General features: G+C 41.7%; 2 protein-coding genes across 10 annotated transcripts; one reads left to right on the top strand and one right to left on the bottom strand.

Moving 5' to 3' along the window:
• The first annotated feature begins 203 nt into the window (after positions 1-203).
• On the top strand, positions 204-15,104 carry LOC128758128 (interleukin-15 receptor subunit alpha-like). 8 transcript variants are annotated; one of them, XR_008414443.1, is made up of 10 exons: positions 204-353; positions 2,302-2,493; positions 7,984-8,016; positions 8,130-8,180; positions 8,303-8,353; positions 10,633-10,683; positions 10,793-10,843; positions 11,204-11,316; positions 13,476-13,563; positions 13,627-13,643. XR_008414443.1 is itself a non-coding variant. In XM_053863972.1 (9 exons), the coding sequence occupies exons 1-9, from the start codon at positions 281-283 to the stop codon at positions 13,697-13,699; spliced, it is 654 nt and encodes a 217-aa protein (XP_053719947.1). In that variant the 5' UTR covers positions 204-280; the 3' UTR covers positions 13,700-15,104. The 8 variants fall into 8 exon arrangements, 7 of the variants coding, with proteins under 7 accessions (XP_053719947.1, XP_053719944.1, XP_053719945.1 ...); XM_053863972.1 differs by lacking the exon at positions 11,204-11,316 and having other exon boundaries at positions 8,133-8,180; positions 8,303-8,347; positions 13,627-15,104; XM_053863969.1 differs by lacking the exon at positions 11,204-11,316 and having other exon boundaries at positions 8,133-8,180; positions 13,627-15,104.
• A 361-nt stretch (positions 15,105-15,465) lies between these two features.
• fbxo18 (F-box DNA helicase 1) lies at positions 15,466-24,773 on the bottom strand. Of its 2 annotated transcripts, none has more exons than XM_053862536.1 (21): positions 24,562-24,773; positions 23,975-24,133; positions 23,415-23,813; positions 23,216-23,343; positions 23,004-23,151; positions 22,746-22,927; positions 22,056-22,130; positions 21,881-21,972; positions 21,570-21,738; positions 21,238-21,457; positions 21,091-21,178; positions 20,937-21,032; positions 20,714-20,850; positions 20,219-20,315; positions 18,783-18,949; positions 18,617-18,692; positions 18,181-18,372; positions 17,205-17,330; positions 17,018-17,124; positions 16,821-16,940; positions 15,466-16,160 (listed from the first exon to the last, which is right to left on the bottom strand). In XM_053862536.1, the coding sequence occupies exons 2-21, from the start codon at positions 24,035-24,037 to the stop codon at positions 15,999-16,001; spliced, it is 2,844 nt and encodes a 947-aa protein (XP_053718511.1). In that variant the 5' UTR covers positions 24,038-24,133; positions 24,562-24,773; the 3' UTR covers positions 15,466-15,998. The 2 variants fall into 2 exon arrangements, with proteins under 2 accessions (XP_053718511.1, XP_053718510.1); XM_053862535.1 differs by having other exon boundaries at positions 15,670-16,160; positions 23,415-23,818.
• Between the last annotated feature and the right edge of the window lie 185 nt (positions 24,774-24,958).

Here is a 24,958-nt window from a genome sequence, read left to right as displayed (position 1 = left end):
GAGGGAAGCAGGGGGAGATGCGGTGGCAGATAAAGACATGTTATTGATAAGAAAAACCATCCTCTCAATCCTCTTCCTCAATTTTGTGTTTTGCATTAGCTCACTTTTTTCCACACAGTACAACTTCTCTGACATATTTCAACGAAGCGAGAGCGCGTTTCTTGGCGTCGTGACGTCACATGCTCAGGAAGGAGCGAGAAAGCGAAACTGACAGCGTTATAGCCGAGAGAATGGTGTGTGAGCTCTGCGTATCACCCTCTTACCATGGTTTGACAGTCAGATGGATCTGGGTTTTTTCTATGGATGTTTGGTGACGCTTTGTTTGCTGTCAGCTGCGCAGTGCTCACTCACCGGTAAGTTGAAGTACAATGTCTCATCTTAAATTCTCTCTCGTATTCAGTTGCTGGTGACCGTATGCGAGAACTTGTTTATCTACGCTATATATGTGCGTTTTCCAAAAGGACTTCAAATCATATAATATAAAGTTTTCTTTTCACATTGCAATACTTCAGGTGGAGCTTTATGTGTATTATATTATATTATATCATATCATATCATATCATATCATATCATATTATATTATATTATATTATATTATATTATATTATATTATATTATTGTTCAATGGGTCAAATTGTTTGGATTTACAAGCAACCGATTTACTGAAATAATCAACTTTAATGTGTCCACTGTGACACAAATATGTCTACATCTCTATTCATCATCAGTTTATCTTTACAAAACTTTTGACTAAATTTGCATGTGATTTCACAGGGGTGTAGTGGATCGTGGCATCCCTGAGGAGGCACATGTCCAGCCACAGTATTTCAAATTTTTCCAGTGAGTTCACAGTGCATAACAAGGACTCGCTGTGTGTGTTTTTTTTTTTAAACATCCAAATAATGTATCAGGCATTAAAAAAAGGAGATCGCACAGAAACGGTTCAAACACGGCAACGCAACCTGTTTAATGATGCGGAGCTGCTGGACCGCCACTCTGCGTGGCATGTGGAGGAGTGGGAGAGGCCGTGGCACAGGTCACTCACATAAATGCTCCGTTAGATAACAAAATATATTTGGGCAGAATAAAGTAACATTTTTCAAGCAGGAAGAAGAATGAAGCGAGGGAAAGGCTTGAGTAGGGGCACTTTTCTCAATCAGGGAAGGTCATGGGGTCTGTGCACAACCCTCTGAGGCTTTGACAAAAATGTTCAACTACACAGTGCACAGTGTCAGATTGCCCTGAAGCGGGAAAAGAGCCTGTTATAATGTTTACCTGACGGAATAACTGTCCTTTATAAGCTCACTGAAACATCAGGATAAAACCACTGGCTCACTGCAAGTTCCACAAGTTCAGTTTACACTTTTGACTTTTCAGCATTTCAAGGTCATGATCTCTGAGTTGGATCAGACTCTGATGGCCAATGAATCTTGTTTTGACAGTTACTGAGCATGACAGGCTTGCAATGCTCCACAGCTGCGGTGGGGTGTCAACATACACAATTCCCAAGCCATTACAATGATACTGTCTCTGAAATCGCTCTTGAGCACAGTACTGGCGTAATCCTAAAACACTATCACTGAGAATGTAAAACATAATCCTAATTCTCATTGGAAAAAGCTCCAAACAAGTTCCATGAGTAGTTTTCAAACCTTCCGTGTCTGGATTAAGTTTCTTTTGTGGCTGAATATTAACCCCACAGATTAGATTAGACATCGTTCAGTAATCGCACGGTGGGACATTCGACGAATGCTTTACAGAGATTTCAGTCGCCAGAGTCGCCGCTCTGTGGTATTCGGAAGACGGCAGAGAAGAACGTGTGCAAGAGTGCTGGTCACAAAAAGACACAAAAGGGGACACAGACTAGACTCATGTATGCTGCTCCCCTGCAAACTTATTGGACCGATGCATTTGTTTAACTCCGACTTTCATGATCTTCTACATTCGCTCCTATCGAAACATTTTCTGTGAACGCACAATTCAGAATCCTTGTGTGTTTTCAAGCGTGTAGCTTATTAGCATGCAAGCTTTGGTATGAAAATCAAATGACTTATTTCACTTTCAAAATACAGGTCCTTACTGCATCAGCAAGTTTTCCATGGTAACCAGCATGTTCACTTGGTTAAAAGGTTATATTTGACGAAGAAGAAGAGGTGGTTTTAGTGTGAAGCAACAACAATTGCATCTGAGTTGGCTGATTTTGCAACATATTCTGCATATGTTGTTGCAAGTTTGAAAAGCTGTGTAAGAAAAATGCAAACTTGAACTGCAATGCCAAGAACAGTTTGCCATATCTTTCAGAACGGTGTCCCTGTAATGGTATCCCAGAGTTCAAAGGAGACGGGATCGGACATCTGATGGGACACTGTCACCAAGAACCAAAAATGGAGTTACGCTACGCATGCAAAGATGGCTACAGGAGAAAGGCAGGGACTTCAAATCTTCTTAAATGTCAACTATACGGATGGAAAACTCCTAATCTGATATGTATTCGTAAGTTTCAATTTTGTCACTGAGAAAATAATTATCTCTGTAACGCGAGCATCTTTGTCGACGTCTTACACGTCTCAACTCATGAACTTCCATCAGGCTCCTGTCACATCCAGTCCAGAGCAAGGATAACAAATAACTTAAGGGCTATCAAAGCAATGATAGATCAGATTTTGACATAAATATAAATCATATTATATAATTCATATATTGGTAGGCTGCATACTATAAATCATAGTTATAAATCAGAGAGTCTAGCTCTCTAGCTCTTCACAATGGACGTGTCGTGAGAGTGACACCACAGCCACCCATGTGACCACCAGACAGGTTTACGGCAGCAAAGTGAACTCAGCTGCGATGATTCAATGAAGGGTCCAAGAAGAGAAAACAGGAGCTCGATTGTCCAAGAGCACTGACCAGAGTGGACATAGAAGTTACATTGACACCCTGGCGAGAACCGAGGACGACTGAAGGCGCAGAGGTTGAAACAATGTTCCAGACTTGTAAGTCATTTTTTGTGTTTACTACGCGTCTTTTGCGTGTTATCAAATGTGGGGAACATGTTTTTGAGATGCTAACAAACATGCGAGCGTCCAATACTCAATATATATATATATATATATATATCAATCACCATTTTGCCTCTGCAGCTGCTGCAGACTCTTGCAGACCTGCTGCTGTGAGACGTGATCATGATATCCCTGGCAATCGTTCTAGAACCATTGAAGTATCCTGGTTTCTAACTCTCCACTGTCAACTTGAAATAAACGCGTGAACAAAAAAACTTTGATCGCAGTTTGTATGCTCCTTATTGAAACACGCAGAGTCATGATTAGACAGGGGAAAAATGACGCACCTTCGTCTTTAATATTCTATGTTCATTCTGAAACGTGCAGTCGAAGTCAAAGTTTTATTATCTCGTTCAATCAGCCTTGCAGCCTCTTGGTAGATCCTGGCACTCCTCACTGGCTGAATGACGGAGTTAGATTCTTGATGTTTGAGAGCAACAGCTTGACAGTGTTGTGTGTATATAACCATCTGTGGTCACATGTTTTGCTGTTTTGCCTCAGCCCTTGTTAATAAACAAATAAATGGGGGTGGGGATGGGAGAGTGGCTATGTGTAGTTTGAGAATATTTGCTTTTGACGGAAGCAGCTGCAAGACCGTCTGACCCAGATTATGAAAAACTTTATTTTGACTGCACGTTTCAGAATGAAGCAAAGGGGAAAGTTTGAACATTTACTGATCAGGTGACAACAAACCGCTCTCTTTCAGTTATGAGAAATGAATCTGTGCGTAAGATGCAGCGTCCAACCCCCCGGGCCGGGGACCTGTACCAGTCCACTTGAGAGCCAACATTTAACCCACAAGCTATCAAAATTAGTAGGAAACAGGTGAAAGAAGAAGAACAGAAGATACCAGGAGTGGTACTTGAAATATGGATTTATCGCGGCCGTCACTCCCAGATGGGACCGTCTCGTTGCAAAGAAACAAGCTCATGGCTCCCATAGATTTAACAATATAGTGATTTAAAAATGTCATGCACATTATATTCAGTTTTGTGGTATATCTGTATGCTATTTTGAAGTCATGTTTAAACATTACCATAGCAACCGGAATCAGAGAGCATTAGGGCACTGATCGAGAGGAGGAGAGTCTGTGAGTGTTAGTGGACACACAAACATAAAGAGGGCTTATCTGACGGTTCAAAGTGGCAACTTCATACCCGCCGGGCCACGTTCCATTTGCAGTCCGCAGTGATAAAAAAAGGTTGGGGCCCACTGGTCTACAGGGCGCTAGAATAATAAAGATGAAGGTGCAGCGTTTTTCCTCTCTCGCTTTTTTACATCATGACTGTCATGTGTTTCAGTAAGGAGCAGACCAAACGGTGATCAGAACATGGGCATCAAAACATCCGTTCAGACGTCAGAGTTAGAAACTACTCTTCTTCAATCAGTTCCAGAACGATCGCCAGGGATGGCAAAGCGTGGTAACGGTCGCGTCTCTCAGCAGCACCGAGAAGGTCTGCAGAGGACAGAGGAGTCAGCTGCAGCAGCTACAGACAGAAACATGACATATCACGTTACATTTGTACAAACCAGATGAACCATAAACACTGCTAATGACTGTGAATCGGCTATTTTTCTATCTGATAAATGCTACCGGACCTTAGCTAGTGGCTAATGTTGGAGCGAATCCGTTTTGCTGGCTATATCTACACTATACTGACAATAAACACAATAAAATGAGTAACGGACACTTACACGTTTGTAAGCATCTCAAAAATAAGTTCCCCATATTTGATGACACACCCAAGACCAGCGGTAAGCACAAAGAATGCCTTACAAACACTGTATATTGACTAACATGACAAGTGTAGGAAAATATTCTCATCCTTCAGTTGATCCTAACATTAACCGAGAATATCTAATCCTACCAACCGTGTTCGTTGTTCCAGGTAGTTAGTCAATGATCAGGAGTCCACGTTTCCACAAACTGCGTTTATTCACAATCACCAAATGTCCTCGCCAGGACCTAAGACAATTTCTCCAGGCCTATACAGATCGATCCGGGCTCTTCTCCAGGTAGAGTCTGCTGCACAACGAGAGTTGTGACTTACAGGCCAGACACTGGCAGATGCACACATCGAGATAACTACATTTCTTCTTTATACTTCTTGTTGAGGCGGTGTTTCTTCTGGGCAGCTTCCTCTGGTATTTTCCCACATCAACAGTCAGTCTTTGATATTCGTATTAAGCGCGGCTCTCCTCGTCAGCCACCTGTTTCCTCCCTGGGTGTTGTCTTGTGTGGCGCGGTCATCTTGCCCCGTCCAGTTCCCTGGAGATAAACAACACTTTCCCAAAGCAAGTTACCCAATCCACCCGCGCATTCCCCAAGCAATTTATTCAACTTGCAAAGCACAGCGATATCACTTTGGAGCTTTAGCTTAATTAATTATTTCCCTTTACAAGCGTTGTTATTAGAATCGTAGCTAATCGGTTTGGCCAGCTATATGTTCACGGAACGCTTTGACAGTGCAATACGACAAACGGCAGACATCCATAACTGTGTTAGAACATGAGAAAATCATTTTTGCTGGCAATCACCTTCACCTTCACCTTCTTCTACCGCTTATCCGGGGTCGGGTCGCGGAGGCAGCATTCGGAGCAGGGAAGCCCAAACTCCCCTGTCCGCACAAACCTCCTCCACCTCCTCCCGGGGGATCCCGAGGCGTTCCCAGGCCAGACCGGACACATAATCTCTCCAGCGAGTCCTGGGTCTTCCCCGGGGTCTCCTCCCGGTAGGACATGCCCGGAACCCTCCCCAGGGAGGCGTCCAGGGGGCATCCGGATCAGATGCCCGAGCCACCTCAACTAGTTCCTCTCGATGTGGAGGAGCAGCGGCTCCACCCCGAGCTCCTCCCGGATGACCGAACTCCTCACCCTATCTCTAAGGGTGCGCCCAGCCACCCTGCGGAGGAAACTCATCTCAGCCGCTTGTATCCGTGATCTCATCCTTTCGGTCATTACCCAAAGCTCGTGACCATAGGTGAGGGTGGGAACGTAGATCGATCGGTAAATCGATCGATCTCTTCACCACAACGGTCCGATACAGCGACCGCATCACTGCTGCCGCTGCACCAACCCGTCTATCAATCTCACGCTCCCCTTTTCCCTCACTCGAGAACAAGACCCCGAGATACTTAAACTCCACCACTTGGGGCAAGAACTCTCCACCGACCCGGAGAGAGCAAACCACCTTATTCCGGTGGAGAACCATGGCCTCAGACTTGGAGGTGCTGATCCTCATCCCGGCCGCTTCACACTCGGCTGCAAACCGCCCCAGTGCATGCTGAAGGTCCCGGTCCGATGAGGCCAGCAGAACAACATCATCCGCAAATAGCAGAGATGAAATTCTGTGGTTCCCGAACCGGATCCCCTCCGACCCCTGGCTACGCCTAGAAATTCTGTCCATAAAAGTGATGAACAGAACCGGTGACTAAGGGCAGCCCTGGCGGAGGCCAACATGCACTGGGAACTGCTGGCAATCAATTCATTGAAAAACTTTTTTCGCCATACTCAAAGTATATCTACTGTTTTAGCACTGCTTCTGTTTCGCTGCAAACATATATACTACACTTATATATAATCAAGCATATACACGTTTGTTTCTCTTAAAAATGATTTGGCAACACAACAAAGACGGCAGTGAAAAATGACTTACAAGTGAGTAGAAACATCGCCACTTCAGGATCAGAAGAAAAGCCTTTCGTAGCCCTCAGTTTTCGCCAGGCTACACTTGATGCATCTCCTATACTGACACTTGTCACGGTGGGTGTGGAGTTGGGGCTGTGGCACCACTCCCAGAACACGCCTCGGACGGCTCACCCAGAGAAAGTTATGTAGTCCAAGGGAGCGTTTAACAGAGAGCTGGAGAGTGACTTCGGGATTTTGGACCATTCAAAATGAAACCTGTCATCTCAGGAAATATGAAAGTGATATATTTATGTCCAAGTGTTAGGCATTGTTGCTTTAACCACAGTTTGCAATTACACTCTTTTACCAGCGGCACCAAGCAAAAATTATAATTCTTAAAACTACACCATGTTCCTTTAAAAGCATGCTTAAGTGTGCAGTAGCTGTGATTTCACGTTAGAATCATTTTTAATCGTTACTCTTACGTAAGTTAATAATTCTCAACAAACAATCAATGAATCATTTGCACAAAATGGGGAAGAAGGCGTGACAACAAACTACACGTTTATTGTAAAAGCTCTTGAAAACCTAAGTACCAAACTACTGTCTTCTTTTTCATTTGGTGTTGCACATCTTCACCTTTACTTGGGTGCTGTTCTGTTGCTTCATTTAGAAAAAGCAGCAGCTATGTCGGTGTGATAGCATCGACATGCTGTCACATTTACTAACCCGCACCTAAAGCTTTGGTGGATAGATGCAGGGAAACCAGTTTTGTCTGTTACAGCACCCTTTGTTTTCACTATCTCCACAGTAACTTCTTTTATCAGAATGACACATCGTGTCAATATGACAGTTTTCATCTCGAGAGCTGTACATGATTGTAGTGGTGAGCCTGCCTAAACCGAGATGAAAGAAGTTGTTGTATTGTATGATATGCGCTCCAGTTTCCTCCCACATGACAAACATTTTTAAAATTGCTGACATTGCCTGAGCTTGTAGAGAGACAAACACTCCTGGACATGTTTAGAGACAGAAATTGAATATTTGAAATTAAGTGGCTTTTCACACTGTCTCGAGACGATGTGCGTTCGGCTCAAAAACAACTGGGTTTTCTCCACGGACTTGATCCTGCCTGAAGAGCTTCACCTGACTGAACCAATGTTTCTTTTTTGGTGTGTTCAATTTGTCCACCATTAGAATTGTTCATAAATGTGTATGTTTATTCCACTCAAAATCATGCACAGTTATTGTGAAGAACATATTGTTTGCTAGTAAAGAAATGTTTTGTGTGTTTCAGCTGATCCAAAGAGAAATCCTGCAAAGACAACATGTAAGTGCCATCCTGTTTTTTGGAATACCTTATGAAGGGGTGTTATAATGACACTTGACCTAATAGTATATAATATAGTTTATATATCTGTCCTTGTTTCTTTTGTGTTACAGCAGATCCATCCACAACCACTCTAAAACCATCTGTTGCCATGACAACAAGCTGTGAGTCTTTGCTTTTTTGTACAGTCCCATCTGACCTGAGCTTGTTACGGGGTGCCCAGGGATAGCAACAAGCGAATGATGGCGGAATATCGCCTATAGCTGTGTCCTCTTTTATTCTCCAGCATGTCGCAACAGAACAACGAGCCCTGCCATTGGCCCGTCAGCAAGTAAGTGTGAGTGTAAACCTGTTTGAATACTGTTCTATTCAGGCCATGTTTCCATAATGACTTTATTGAGTGTGTGATGTCCATAAATTCTGTGATACGCCTTGTCTTAACTAGCTGACTCATGAAACTATGCGCCTGAGATTGATGGAATCTTTAGAACCATCAGGTATTTGCGTGTGTGTGTTTCTCATGGGAGATAAACGCAGCAAATCTCATGCTGCTTTCAGCAAAACCGAACATTTATTCATTTCAATCTTCTCTTGTCAGATTTCCATTAACATATATGTTTCATATACCATAAGTGTTATAACGTGGTACATAGACTAAAGCAGCTTGAAGGACTGTTCCTATTATTATTCCTTCTCTTTCCCAAACATTGAATGGATGTTGCTCTGTCATGTTTTGTTTGTGTTTTCCAGCGCTGCTTTTCTCCTTTGTTATGCTCAGTTGCTCCTGATAATCCAAGTCTTACTCTTTTAGGTTAGATGGCCTTTCTTTCAGTCTTCAGGTTTTGTGTCAGAGCTTTTTTTTTTTTAAATAAGATGCACCTAATTTTGGTGTTTCATTTCCTTCGTGAGTCCACATTTTTACTCTGTTTGGGTGCACATTTGTCCCAGTGTGGTGTGGGGGGGGGTGTCCAAACTGGACCGGAAAGGGCCACAGTGGGTGGTTATGGTTTCTGTTCCAACGCATAAAACACACACAATTTCACCAATCAGTTGTCAGCTGAAAGAAGCAGCACCAGAGTGGCAAGCAGCTGAGGAGTGGTTTGGACACTCCTGTTCTAGCAATTGGTGAATGGAAGTCTTCCATGGAAGAATGGAAGTTCCAACGATCAAGACAACACCTTTTCTTGGTTGCTTGGTTGGAACCTTTGGGGACCAGTTTGGGAGTCAACAGCCTTTGTAGGTGATCATCTAGCAGTCTGTTTTCTGACCCTAATAAACAATGTTTGTCAGTACTCTCAGCACACAGCTTGTTTGAATGTACTTGATAATCTCGCAGGCAAATGGCCTTGTATTGCCTTGATAAGTGCTCCCTCCACACGGTAGTGCAGGTGAGGTAGTATACCATTTAAATTAGAGCAGTGGTCCCCAGCCATGGCTCTATAGATTGGTCGAGTCTGAAAGGTGAGTTATGTGGAAATAGGACATCATTTTCTAGATGTAAGTGGAAAAAATGCCAGGAAATGGAGAAGCCTGCCACCTTCAAGAACAGGAAAGCTTATTTTCACACACAGGAGTCTTAAAGGTTTACAGCTGATGCACAAAGTCCGCTCTGCATAGTACATGGCAACGCACTCGCAAACAAGGATATGAAGCGTACAAAACAACGTCCAACCCTTGACCTTGAAAAGGTCAAGTTGACCTTTTCAACGTGAAAATATGTGTTGCTTATTCTTGGATGCCATGACAAGATGTGGGAGGTTGAAGAGCTCCTGGTGGGAAACAAACTCTCAACTTTGGTATGTCAGGAAGTTTGTTCGAGAGGTTACTGTACAGCCAGAAATGTTACGTCACATATGTCTGATGCACTTCTAAATCAACACTTAATACAGGCAGAGGGACTTTTTTTGTACATCTCGCCCATGATGTTCCTGCTGATCCTGGAGCAGCCGTGGTGCGAAAACAGCTTGGGACCCTGGCAGTGTTGTCACTGCTCATTCTTTTAAATATAATTTTGATTTGTTAATTTTAAATTGTCATTGCATTGTCCTTTTACTTTGCTTTCCTCTGTTGAGCTTTCCTTCTCTTTGTTTTTATTTATTGTTTACTGCAACAACGTAGGCAAGAACATGCTGGGCAACATAGTATAGTAATAACATAATAAGTACAAGACTGTAATAGAAATTGAATAAAACATTTCACATTCTCTAAGATCATTGTGCGTGTTTGATCAATAAAAAAATCGAGTCTGCATTTGTACTTTTTAAATACAAGCCCAAACCTAGTATAAACATCCCATGTGTATGTACAGTACCTCTGGCCGTATGTAAACCTGGTTGGAAGGGAAGGTTAATGACAGGAAAGAGATGACAGGAAAGAAGTACTTGAAGTACTGAAGTTTGCTTAGTTAAAATCTTGTTGACTGAGGTTTTGTGATTCGCAAATGTGGAGAAAAAAAAGAGGTGCAAACATGACCAAAAGAGTGAATGAGATTCTTGAGAGAATAGTCTAGTTTAGTTTGGTTTACACTGCAAGACTGACTGGGTATATGACCAATCCCTGTGCTGGACATTAGTTCATAGTTAATGTTATAGTTAAAAAGTTATTTTTGTGTTTCAGATGATCCATCCACGACCACTGTGAAGCCACCTATTGCCATGACAACGAGCTGTGAGCGTCTTTGCTCTGTTAGATGAGTGTACATGGTTATGGTTGTCTATGAATGGCAACGGGTGAATGAGGGAACTTCATCAATAACTGTGTCCTCTATATTCCCCAGCTGGTCCTAAAAGAATAACAAGACCACCCATCGTCCCAACAGCAAGCAAGTGTGAGTGTAAACCTGTTTGAATACTTAGTTAGACAGTGTGGACTCATGTCATGTCATGTCCTTTATGCCAGTGATCCGAGAGGGCTGCGAGAAGTTTTTTTGTTTTACACCTGTAGGTCATGAGGGCCGTGAGATGCTCAGTTTTAATGCACTTGCCACATAGGGTGGCACTAGTAGTATTGTAACATTTTATGGCGATACTTTCATTTACACTTTACTTATATCTTCTTTGGAGTTTAAATAAAAAAATACATTTTCTTTTAGGATATTAAGATATGGTTTTATTGTATACATTTCATTGTGAATTTTATTCAGTTCAATTCTCTCAACAGTTTGCATCAAGTGTATTTTTTTCTCTAGTAAAAAAGTGGCTTGCACCTGGTTCTGCTGCCGGTTGGACTTTTCGATGACAAATATCTTTGTGAAGATCACATGGTTTCATGTAATTTCACAAAGTGTTGGTTTGTTTACATGTAAGTAAATTAAATATTGTTATTGATCAGACATTAAATCAAGAGTAATGATTCAGTTCTATTACGTGAATGGGCTCCAGCCCCATTCGTTCTGGGAAAAGTGGGCCCAGAGATCAAAAAGGTGAAGAACCGCTGCTTTATGCGACAATCCTTTAGTCATAGTGACGTTACACTCCCAGTGTTGCAGTGTACATTTGTCTCAGTGTGACTTTAGCATATGGTTGGTAGAAGTTCCCTCTCCTTCTCTGCTCCTCCTCATCAAGAGTTATTTTAAATAGTCACTGTAGAGGATCCCGTAGCATTTCTGGCTCTAAACAATCGGTAGTTTTTGCTTTACTTTTTGGTTGTAATTCATTCTATTTCAGGGGAATTTGGCATCATTTGTTATATTTCATGACTCACACAAATGTTTGGAGTACTTTGACACTAATGACATTGTATAAGTAATAGCAATGAGCATTTTACTGATGAGGAGTTTGTTTTCCCAGCTGAATGCAATCCTTGTATTTTATTTATTTATTTATTTTACCAGTGATTTTCTTAAAACCTGGCCAGAATGGATTTACATATTATTCTGAAAGCCCCATTCTCTAGAAGAAACAGTTTCTTAAACTGTTCACAAGTGTGTCTCAACACATTTTTCTTCTTAACGTGTAGTTTCACTTTCTTTTTGGGAGGGGCCTGACCTTTGCTACCCTCATCCTATCAGGAAAGGTTTGTTGTGAGAGATTAAATTTGTATTCACTAGTGATTCAACAGGTTTTCCCAATGATCGTATCGATTCTGTCAGATGTCTTACTCTCAAAAACGCGTTCAATATATTCAATAGCCACCTTAATTTATCATGCTAATCATTGAACAAGGCACGTGGTCTCTAATAAGTGAAAGAACGGATCACAGATCAGCAGCAGGATAAATGATACATGAGTTGATCTGAATGTCTACAGTATGTTTGCTGGAGCTTAAGAAGCAACCTGAGAACTCCCTAGTGAACACAGGTATGGATTGGCCAAAACTGACAGAAATTGAGCTGGGTTTATTGACTCTGAAGTCCGAAGAGTAGGGCTGCACCGATCGATCGGCCGGCCGATTTATCGGCACCAATATGATAATACGTTATCATGATTGGCTGATCAAATGACAATTATAAAACATTTTATTATTTTTTTTATTTATTGTGATAAGATTATACTTACATTGATACATGATGGTTGTTATGACTCTTTTGAATTTTACATCAGGATGTAAAACTGAAAAAACAAAGCAGGTATTTCTCTGGCAAACCCCGCCTGCAGAGTAGACCTGCTGCTGCAGATGTTTGGCATTGTTTGGCAATACTTCTCCATCTAGGAAAATGAAAACCGAGTTGCAGTTCGCAACATATGCACCCACGGACTCAGACACCGCATTAAAACAAGACACTAAGCCTTAAATCAAGCGCTACCAAGAGGCAAGCGAACAAATGCGAACCACAGCTAACTGCTGGGTAAATGCTAATGGAGTTTATTGTTTTGGACAAGCAGCCGAGTTCTGTTGTTGAAGACCGGAGTTTCGCTATTAGCAGCTAATAGCACACCTGACTCATTCACTGGACATGTAGTCGATGAAAAGAGGAGCAGTCTGTCAGTGTAAGTGTAGTGTAGACTTCAAGTGATGAGTGAAGTCTACATTGTGGGTGTGATCTGTTCATTAAAAAGGGAATAAAAAATGTTATCTCATATCAAGCACTTTGCCTTTTTATTGTTTATTTATTTGCTTTAAAAGCTGTAATGTTTTCTACACAGTGCTGTTCAGTATCATTGTTAAATCGACTTTTGTGTATGTTTTAGATGAGGAGAAAAAAAATAATAAAATCGACAATGATCTGCATCGGCCTGATGGGACTTTAATAAATTTGGCAATCGGTAAAATTTGCGATCGGTTCACCCCTGCCTAAGTGAGTCCCTCGCCCTAGTTACAGGAGCAACACTTTTCTTATCCAAGTACGGAACTAATTTGAAGGTTTTAAGCTTGTTTAACCTCACTGCAGTGACATAGTTGGACAGTTTGAAAGTAAACTTTTTAAAGGGGACAATCAGAAAAATCCCAAAACAGGTTGTAGAGCTACATGGAGGTATGTGTGATGGTAGTGATTTTTCCCATGTCTCTCTTACCTGCAGCGTCGGGCAAAACAACCACAGTCATCAGCTGCAGTACCATAGTGATTCTGATTTTCGGTGGCGGGATTTGCTTCGTGTGTTATCGACGGTAAGAACCTTGCACATGCAAAGTGTCAACATGTGGTGTGTTAAACGTGTCTCCTCTTGACAGGAGGAGGAGGTGGATACACAGCAACATTCCCAGGGGAAGGGAAGAAGTCATACCTATGAATCCCACTTCTTAGAAGACACTCCAAAGCTTCATGTGGACCGATTGAGCGCAGATTCATCTTTGGAACAAAGAGAAAATAGCATCTCTGAGTACCGTCCTCAAGTATGGAGGAGTAACAACTCCTGTTTAGAAGACACTCCACATCACAGTGGTTCACAGAGGGATGACCAAAATAGCCATCAAACATCTGCATGGACCAGTTGGGTTTGATGCCCATCATCCGTCTGTGAGGCAATCTTGACAGTTGCTGACTCAGCAAACACACACGAGCAATGTCTGCAAAGGAGAATCAATGTTCGCTGTCACATCAAGTGTTACAGCCGAGTATATCTTTAATGTGTTATAGTCTAGCTCTCCAGTATTTTGTTGACCCTTAGGTGGCAAGACATTTGGTGAGCAGCTGTGTTGAGCAGATACTCCGTCCTTTAACTTTGGTTACATAGCTGACTTCATTTGTGTAATGTCACATCAGATGTTTAGTCACCAAGATACTTAACCTGAGGCAATCACTTCTTAGAGGCAGAGGTGCTGATTCGCATCCAAGCTGTGAACTGTTGCAGTGCTTTTTGGTGCCTTTGGACTCATTTGTGTGATGAAGAATGAGATGAAAGGTGAATGTCTCAGTTATCCATGTTCCTTGTCTCAGCTGTGCTTTGCATCAGAAGACATGTACCAGTATTTACTGTGGTACTACTGTATGCTTTGATTCTGAATATTGCCCAAGCTTGGTCTGCCATGATGAGCCTCTGATGCTGGTGCATACCAGTTATAGCCAGTAGTGATGGGCTGGTGAAGCTTCGTGAAACAATGTCCTCATTTTCAGAGCCCACCAGATGGCGCTCTCTGCTCTAAAATATTTTGGAAAACCATTTCAGTGAAACTTCACGTCATTTTATTATTTAGGGCACCACCTTCTGAAAATGTGGACAAGGTTTCATGATGCCCCAGTAGCCCATCAAAAATAGCCTGGTTTTGATTTTTATATTTATTAAAACACAAGTATCCAGTACTATTTCATATCTCAGACAGTAAGCAACTCATGTAACATAGTTGACATCAAATGCTTTTTCTCACTTTCGTCCAATTAACAGCAGTGACTCACAAAGGACTTGTGTCTGGCAGAAGGTGCTTGTTCAAGTGATCTTAAATAAACACTACCAAATGCATGTCTACCTTCACGATGATGCAAATCAAAGTTTGGAGGTAACCTGGTAATTCTAGGAGTGTTCGCCAGCATAACGTGATTAGTAAGTTGTACACAAGTACTAGCAACCAACATTTTGCACAGGTGTTATCGGTGTGAAAAGGCGCATGTGGCATCACTTCTAGCATTCATGTTGTAAACAAATATAAAGCTGCTACTTAAACCCATGTATATAGAGGTTCTAAAACTCACTGTGTGTTTCATTTGAGAACAATAAAACCAAGTTTTTGGTGAAGTTGCCTATTTTTTTTCTTGTATGGCGGCAAGTGCTGCAGCCTTGCAGCAATGAGGTCACGAGCGCAGACCTCCAGGGTGTGATAAACTGATTTTGTTCATGTGCTACCATTGATTAATAAGCCAGCAATATGAAATGTTTTGGAGACATTTAAAAATAGTTGGTAAAATATCGTGTATAATCTAACTTGCATCTATTTAATCCAAAAAAGGAAAGCAAAAAAGAGAGGCTTATAGTGGCTACATGTTGCTGAATTTACACAAATAATATCCTTTTTAAGACAATAAAAAAATAAATGTGTACATATTTACCATTCAAAATATGAATTGTATCTCTCTATCGTAAATATTAATTTGATTAACATTACATTAATGTTACACAGATTTTCATTATTTAATTTTTTTCATTTATTTTCAGAAAGAATATGAATCCTTTTCCCTAAATCATTTTTTCTTTCTTTTTTTTAAGTTTAAATGGAAAATAATTATCTCTCTATCATTAACACATGCTGAGGAAAATATAAAAGACCTGTCCCCCTCAATCTTTGGCATAAACTTATGTTAAGTCACCATAATGGTTTGCCAAACCTTCTCTCCTCCATTTGTGAATTTAAACCACAACAGTTTAAAGGTGGTCTTAAGTTGTGTGTATTTTCTGACAAGCATCTGCAGGGAAGAGAATACTGGAAGGATCCATACAGTCCAGTCAGCAAAATTGTGCAGGAAGCAGGATTTTATTTAGCGCTGCTCAAGATGCAGAGACCACACTGTAGAAAAGTTAAAAATGGCTTGAATCAGAAAAGTGCAAAACTGAGTCATCGTACTGACATGAAATAACATTTTTTCAGTCCACAGATTTGGGTTTTAGAGACGATCACAACCAGCAATGCAGCATCTGTGGAGCATCATACAAATGTGGGCGGAGTCGCTCCCACGAGTGAACGTAGTCTGTCATGAGCAGGGCAAAAGGCCCGGTCCGGATCCAGACACACCTCCCACAAAGCGGCCCACCACAGTTCTCACGGGGATTCAGCAGCTAAGAAAGAGCCAAATAGGAGTGCAAAGGCGTTAAAAAATGTTTTTATGTTTTGCATACGGGTCTTTTTTTTTCTTTAATAAAATATATCTACAGCCCAAGTATCAAAAAACGCATTCATCTTTTACTCTGCAATTTGTTAATCTCACTCATAATCCATCCTCTAAGATTGTTTTTTTATATTAACCACACATCCAAGACGGAATACTTTCTTCTGCAAAAAATTATGTTTCTCCGACAACAATTACAGTGATTCATAACTTAACACAAGACAACTTAACACAACATTTTGCTAAAAAAAAAAGAGTCAAGCTGTTGGAAGGGGGAAACTAAAGGCTGGATAGGGATAGAATAAACATATCTATGGACATATTCAACAACATTCATTGGTATGACAGAATCATTATTAAACAAGTGTTTCGAGTAAAAGACACTTAAATAAAACCATAAATATTCCTCATAAAAAGTCCTCTCACTGGATCAATTTTCTGTCTCTGTAAAAGCAAACAATTACTAAAAGATATATTTAAAAAAATCTTTTCAACTGGACATATACAACAAACATTTTCAGAAAAGACTGAAAACACGAAATTTACATTCCAAGATTAGTATATAAATTAGTTAGTAAATCAACACACGACTGAGGAAGGTTGTTCTTACGCAGCTCATGCTTCTCCTTGACATGGTGAAGGCCATGCCTGGGGTCAGAGTGTTGGAGCAGTGGTGAATGGAGCATGTCACTTCCTGGCTCCTGGGCATCTCCGAGGTCATGAAGTATTCCTGTGGAAGCACCAAAGCATTAAATAAGTCCATCAAATTTCGAGGACTATGGTTAACACCATGGTCCAGAATCTCACCCCATCCATCGTGAGGATGCGCTGAATGTTCGGAGTCATGATCATGACAGTCCTGGCCCTCGTCACGGCTACATACAGAAGGTTCCATTCGTCAGCAGGAATCCTACCTGACGAGGGACGACACGGGTCACCGCATCAAACTTGCAAAATAGAGTATGTTCTATGTACTAAAGATGAATCTGCTCACTGAGGGAGAAGGCGGTGTGGTCTTTCATTTGATGTTTGGCGCACGGAACTGCTACAAAGTCGTCTGTGATCAGCACTGTGTCGAACTCCAGACCTTTGGCTTTATGGACTGTCCCCAAAATAAAGTCTGGAACAAGAGATTTCAAGATGAAGGTGAGACTATGTCATTGACCTTCAACCAACAAATGAAACACCTTATCAGGAAACACCTAGTGATCGTTCATATTGTTATTTCTCATACAGCAGACCTGGACAAAGTGCAGTGGTCACATGCAGCCGTGAGCCTGTGCTGTAGTCATGTGACCCTCATGAGGGCTTTACTCAGACTGGCCATGCTGAAATGCTTCTGACAGCTAACTGCCTTGCTGTTAACGCCTCCTCTTTTAATTTTGTTCTTTTATTACGGCATTTAAATTCTAAATAATCCTGTTTTTAAAGGCTTCATTTGCCTCTTCTTCTCCATCCCTTGTATTATCTCTCATTTTGTGCAGTTGGCATATTTAAATGTGATGAAATTACATTCTTCTAGCAAGTAATGCCTTTTTTAACAACAGAAATATTTGTGAATATTTATAGTCCATTGAAATTATAGTAAAGAACTGAAAAAAAATATTGAAATATTTGGCCCATAGTTAATAGTCACCATTGAATAGAAAATTAGGTATATGCGATTTCTGCGGTCAACATTCTAATAAACATATACAAAATGGAAACAGCTAAATAGACATTTAAGTTATTTTTGAACGGAAATGATAAAAAATGACTTGCATTAGCTATTCTTACATCCTTATTCACAGCAATGGTATTTGTTACGACCGAACTTTTTAGGTTTCCCAGTCATATTACAGTATGAACTCTTTTTCTTCATTTCATCTTTTGATTGTACACCCTCTCATCTATCCCTCCCTACATCCATCTTAAAGAATCACCTTCGTGCTGTGAGGATACATCGCTCTATGTTGTGTTTGAGTGCAGACCTGCTTCAGAGAAGTCCTCCACAAAACACTTTTTGAGATGAGTCACCAGGTCTGGGATTCGTTCGTGGTATTTTTCCACAATCTTGAGTTTGCCCTCCAGATTGTGGTCCTCGGTCTTGGAGGCGTAATTCTTTAAAGCCTGGTACGGATGATGAGCTTTAGCGAAGCAGCGGATTAGTGGCTCTTTAAAATCTGTAAAACACAGTCAATATAACCAAAAGTGACCTCTGGATTTGAACTCTTAGTTAGTACTTTGAGAGAAACTTGTCCTGGTATTGATGTATGGAACACAGATCGTATCAAGTCTTTGGACTTAAATGTTTCAACATAGTGTCCTCAAAACATGTAACAGCAGTTTAATTGTTCAAAGTCAAAAATCATTAGCATCAATATGCCCCGACATGGACTCAAGCTGAGATCAGTGTTGTTAACTCACGATTTGGTTTATGCTCGTTTCCGTTGAACAGCTGCCAAATTTCCATTATCATATTCAGTCCAACACTGCCCAGACCCTGAAAGGGGCCAATCAGAGAGTTTAGTGGACAATAAACATAGACACACATGATCACAACATCAAGACATTTCAACCTGGAAGCACTTACTCCGATAAAGTGCAACTGGCACAGTGGGTTGGTGTCGATCAGGTGCACAGCTCTGTCGAACACACTCAGGTTGCATCTGGACAATATGGCTGTTGTCCCGTTGCCGTGCTTCTTGGCTGCCGTGATAGATGCCAACGCTGTCGCGGCAGGTTCGCCGAGCACACTTCCTTCAGAGAAACAAGGGTGTGGTTCAGTCACCGACAAATTCCTTGCCAGTTTTAACCTTTGGAAAATATCAAAGACCCACCTGAGTGAGTTTTAAAAATATAATCTGGGAGGCAAACGTTAGGGGTCTAGCCTACCAATACCAGAACTGTTTTTAAGCCCTGTTATTATGGTTTAATTACATTACAAACACACTTTGATTATGATAAAAAGCAAAAACTAGAAAAGAGGGCAAACCTCCGCCATGCAGCTTCAGTCCAGTACCCTCTCATCATACATCTACACTGAGTCACGTACACGCAGTTTATAAAGTGCAAGTTCCTGGACGGTGATCAGATCACTCCTCAAGATAAGTCATTTGTTCCTCGTCCTGCGTCTATCCATAACTTTTTTACAAGTTATTTTGTACACAGACAGACAGCTATTTGACTTGGAGTTTGTGACTGACTCAATAGCACAACTGTGCGTTCCTTGTGTGAGCTATGAGCAGGAACATGAACCCATATGTGGCGTTTACTACTATTTTGATTTTGAGAATAGTGTTGGTGCACCTCAAAAAAAGTACAATAACACAGAACGTGGTCCTGATCAATGAAAACTAATCTTGAAAACCTAAACATTATGGAATGAACAATAACAACGATCACATGAGCAATGATTTATTTTATGATTTTGCTTGTATGCCATTGTTTATAAAGTGAAGTTTAAGTTTTTTTTCTTGCTAGTTTTAACAGAGCTGGACACATGAGCAGCAGCAGTTAGAAGCCATACGATTGGACAACAGTTTCTTCAAAACCTTACATCCAGAACTCTGGAAGACCACCAACATTTCATTATCGGTTTCTTGTCTTGTTATTGACATTTCCTGAAAATATCATTTCAATTAGTTCAGAACTGTTCAAATGAATTTGCTACAGAACAGATAAATGTCAACAAAATCATGAGCTATGTAAATGTACAGCATAATAGTGAGTTGAATACCAGGACAAATGCGAACATGGGATGACTCAGCATAAATGTGCAGGATGCACCAGCACTTATGTTTAACATGATCATATTTTTATTTGTATTTTTATTTAAGCTAACGTGGTCACTGGTTGGAAGATCCATTTCAGAAGCAATACAGCAGTGAGTTTCCTCGGTAAGAGGACCATCTCAGTTGGGAAGTAACTTCCAGGCAAATGCCAGATGCTGCAGAATGAGTAGTCAGGTGAATTCTCATCTAGCTGTCAAAAGCTGCTGCGAGAAAGTCTGTTTACCCTTGATCTTACCTCTCTGCTTCCCTCCAACCAGAATCTTTCTAACTTTCTTGCAGACAGAGAGGATGGTGGCACCCACATAGGCGATCTCCGACCCAAACCGGAAACTCTACAAAACAACATTATCACGTAGGATGAGCTACTAAACTTTCAGTAGGTGAGTAGGCACTGTGCATTAGTTGTGACTAGTGGTGGCCTGATGAGGCTTTATGAAACAGTATACTCATTTTCAGAGACCACTAGATGACCCTATCTGCCCAAAAATCTTAAAAAGTGAACAAGTGCTTCAGCGAGACCTTGCAGTAACTTTGAATCAAGGCTGCCCACTGGTGCGATCTGAAAACGCGACACTTAGGTTCATGAAGCCTCATCAGCCCATCTCTATTTGTGACTCTTCATTGTGATAACATGTCTGTGTTTCATTTAAAGGTGTTGGTTGTATGATGTTCGACCTTCAGAGAATAAGGCTGCAACAGATAGACAGTTAAACAGGAAAACTGTACTAACCTGCGTCAGATAGTAGATGTGTGTGTGGTCAACACAATCTAAAGCATTGACGGCTCCTCTGAAGGTGTAAATCTGTTGATGAGGATCCCCCACCAGTACTTTGCCGCATCGCTGCGACAGAAGCACATCCATGATGGCTGAAGGGAAAGAGAAGGGGGTGAGGAAGAGATTATGAGCTTCATCTGAAACCAAGCTGCAGGTCTGTTTCTGCTCTTCTGCTCACCTGGAGTGCAGTCCTGAGCTTCGTCAATGAAGATGACGTCATACAGGTGGTCCAGTTGAGGTTTTGGAGTTTGGAGTTGCCATAACTTCAGATAACCTGCGGTCAGACAGCTCAGATGAAGACCAGCCAAGGTTTGTAAGTGATTTTAACTTACCATCGTGGGTCATGTGGTAGGCCAGTGTTTTTGTCTCCTTCAACTCCTTCATTTTGGACCAAATATGGCGTGCGTCTTCAACAAACATCTGCGGGGGAACAAGATAAATGTGGAACAATGTTTTGTGAACAGCATGTTTGTTCCTACCTGTTTCTCGTACTCAGAGAAGACAATCCAGTCGTCTCCCTCAATGACGCGAGAGTTGGGGACGTGTCTGGTGGTGATGGTCTCGTCAGTGGAGGCCATGAAGGTGTTCAGAGTGTTCATTACAATTTTAGCCTTAGTGAAGCCACCCCGGCCTTTGGGCAACACGGTGCTGATGGTAAAAGGGTTGTGGTTGAAGGTTAGCTTGTCATTGAGACGATACCTGGAGAGAGGCACAACGATTCGATTCACTTATGCAACAAACAAAGCTGAACTTATACAGAGACATTCATTAGACCGAGTGAGGATCAGGATATGAGGTGAACTGATCTCACCAAACTCCAGTGTCTTTGTAGGCCAACGAGTGTGCAGTCCTGCAGTCGACATTGTGAGGGAAACGTTTCCTCGCCTCAGAGGCAACTGACTTGTTGAACGCCACATAGAGGAAGCGGAGATGCGGGAACTGCTCCGCATACTGGACCAGAGTGGTGGTCTTCCCTGTACCTGTGGCCAAGAGCAGAGGAGTTGAGTTGAATAGACCATCTTATGGAAGGCTGAAGGGTCCGTTAGAGAAGCAGCCACATCTCCACTGTAAACATATAAGTAGGTGTCCAGAGAAGCCATTTTTGAGCCATTCCACAGTTACCAGCAAAAGCTTTAATCTTGACGACATGGTCGTTCTGGATGGTGTGGCTGAGAATCAACTGCTGCTCTCGTGTCAGATGAATCTGTGGTCGTCTATGAGGAACAAACAACACATTTTTAAAATACCTTCAAAGCATGTGAGTCATCAACCACTCATCATCATCAAGACATCTCACCCTCTGTCACTGGTGCAGGCGGGAAAAGGGCCGTTCTCCATCAGATGTAAAACATAGTAAATATTATAATGCAGCCTGGGAGAAGAAAATGAATCGCAGACAAATTACCAGCTATGAATGACATTGCATTGCTTCATTAAATATTGTGACTCAACATTAACTGAAGACACGTTTTTTTCCCATCAGGCAACCTGTTAAGCTCCAAACCATCTCAAATGACTTGCTTGAATGTCGGCACAGTGAAGCAGCGTATCTCCACAGCGGATGTGGGTTTAAACAAAAAGCAATAAACTCTGTATATAATAGCTTCATACAGTAGCACTGAACCAGAACCGAACTCAGTACATATGTGAACGCTGGGAAAAGGAGGCAAATAGCAAGTATCTGTGGAAGAACAGAATCAAATGGACTACAGATAGCTATCACAGTTTTTATGTCTGGAAAGATTTTTGCCAAAAAAATGGCATTCCTTTTATTGTTACTCCACACCAGAAAATACCCAGGAAACGTGCCGTAGGGGTTGGGTTGAGGTCAATTCTGACAACCAACATAAATAGCTAATTAAATGTTCATGTAACAATGTAATAACAAAACTACAATGGTCGGATTTGAGTTTCACCCATAGAACACGAGCAGAATGTGTTGGATTAATCAGATGACACGAGTTACCCACAATATCAGGAGACTCACCGGTTACTAATCAAAATGTATTTCCTCTTCATCGCCAACAGCATTGTGGCCATGTGATTGAGAAACTCTGTGATGGCAACATGCGACATGCAGCCTCCGAGCAGAGTCACGAGCTGTTGCACATCGTCAACATTCTCACTCAGGACTAATAATACGGCCATCACTGCACATGGTGTTGGACCCTGGACATCACAGACAAGATTTGGCAAACCGGCAAGTGACAGAGATGTACGTTTTAAAACAGCAGAAGCCACAAACCTCCGTGTCATGATGTATGAACTTGGGAATGTTGCTGAGGCGTAATCGGACACAGGCTTCTGCTTGAGGGAAAAGACGATGTTTTGTCACGCAGCTCAGAAGCTTGGAGGGATCTACCAATTCAGCGAACTCATGCTCAGCCATGTATCTGTGCAAAGATTGAGAAGTTACACAATACAGACCTCTACGCTTTAAACAGTAGACAAACTTACGCAATGAGATTTCGCATGCTGTAATGTGACCTGTCGATGCCCCTTTCTTTCATGATGTCAGCCACCTCTTTGAATGTGTTTTCCTCCAGCATTGTGAAGCGAAAGTACCGTTTCCTGTGAGGAACAAACTGGACAAAAAAATACACACTTTCTAACATGTGATGCAAAAACAAAAGAACACATAATGGGGAAGTGTAACCTTGGGGTCGTCAACAATGCTCCTCCAGTCCTGGCAGACAAGGCGAACACAGCAATAAAGGTCCTGGGCTGGAAGTAGAATGAGCACCTGCCTCAAAACCTCCATTGGCAAGTCATTAATACAGGACCGCGGCTGCTGCAGGTGAGCATCAGAGCCTAAGAGACCATAGTGGATGTCAGGGACGTCCTCCACCTGCAGCCGAACGTCCTCGTCCACACGGTGAAACGGGTCCTCTCCAAACATCTCTGCTGTCATTCCCTCCAAATAGTCCGCCTCCTCTTGCTCCTGCTGTTCCTGCTGCAGCGCCACAGCTAGCAGACACGCATCATCAATCTCCTCGTCCTCCTCTGATTTCTCTGAAGATGATGTTCCAGCAAGAACTTCAGCGTCAAACGATGACTGCTCTGTCAAGAGGTGAGAATTGAAAAACTGCTGAACAAAAAAAAGATTTTTGAAATACATAGTCTTTTTTTATTTTCATATCATACATAATACAAACAAATCATCATGCAATAACATCCAACATGGATGGCCATTTCAAAATAAGCAAAATAGGATACCTGTCCTCTTCCGTTTGGCAGACTCCCTGGGGTAGAGCCCTCTGTTTGGGTCGTGAGCGCCATGATTTTGGATGACAGCCTGAGGGCGAGTGAGGGCGCCTGAGTCCAATGCTCTCTGCCTGCACTCTTGAAGATTCATGTGTTTCCTTTTTGCTGGTCCTTGAGGACGAAAGTTGGGACGTGTTTATATGGCATCCGTAAGCATATCTGACACGAGTTTTTTTTACAAGTAGATGAGTGGTCTGTCAATCTGAGAGAACCACGATAGCAGATACTTAGGGAGGCAGCTTTGTCGAAAAACATTGAGATATGTGGCTCTCAAGTTTGTCCAGAGGACAGAGACGCCAACAGGCTTCTTGGCCGCATCACCACAGTAAAAAGTTCAAATGGAGGAAATAAGATACAGGGTCACTGACGAACATGCCTTTGAAAAAAGAGTTAAAGCTTCTCCCACTTAAAAAAAACGTTAATGTGGATAGCATTGCAGTTTGTGGTGTTTGGAGCAATCGAGGGGGGTTGAGGACATTTGAAGTCTTGACCTGTTCTACCTTACCAACACTGAATCGTCAGTAATAATACGCGCTCACCTTTAAGAGAAACTTCCATTGGTCGTTGTTTTTGGAGAAAACCAGTTAAACCTTCGCGTTAAAATGGGAAGTGTCTGCGTTACTTTAAGTAAATTGAAGCATTCTGAAAAAATGTCCAACTTGTCCGTTCATAATTGGTAATAGCGCGATTCATTTTAAGAAAAAATAATGAGGGATAGTTTCCGGTATCCTGTGTTTTCCTTGGAGTCTTCTTCTTCAGAAGCAACGGCATAGTCGGAGACTCAAAACTCTATACTGCCCCCTTCTGTCCAAAACATCTGTTAAGTTCAATGTTCAATAACGAAACGGTCTAAATTATAGTGGACAGTGTGTTATTTATATGTTGTATCAATCTTTATGATGAATCACAATTCCGCATCAACTTTTACTATATAGA

The sequence above is a fragment of the Synchiropus splendidus genome, chromosome 4 (genome assembly GCF_027744825.2).
Source record: "Synchiropus splendidus isolate RoL2022-P1 chromosome 4, RoL_Sspl_1.0, whole genome shotgun sequence".
NCBI classification, from domain to species: domain Eukaryota; kingdom Metazoa; phylum Chordata; class Actinopteri; order Syngnathiformes; family Callionymidae; genus Synchiropus; species Synchiropus splendidus.
Note: the sequence above shows the minus strand (reverse complement) of the source record. Positions and strands in the feature narration are given on the sequence as shown.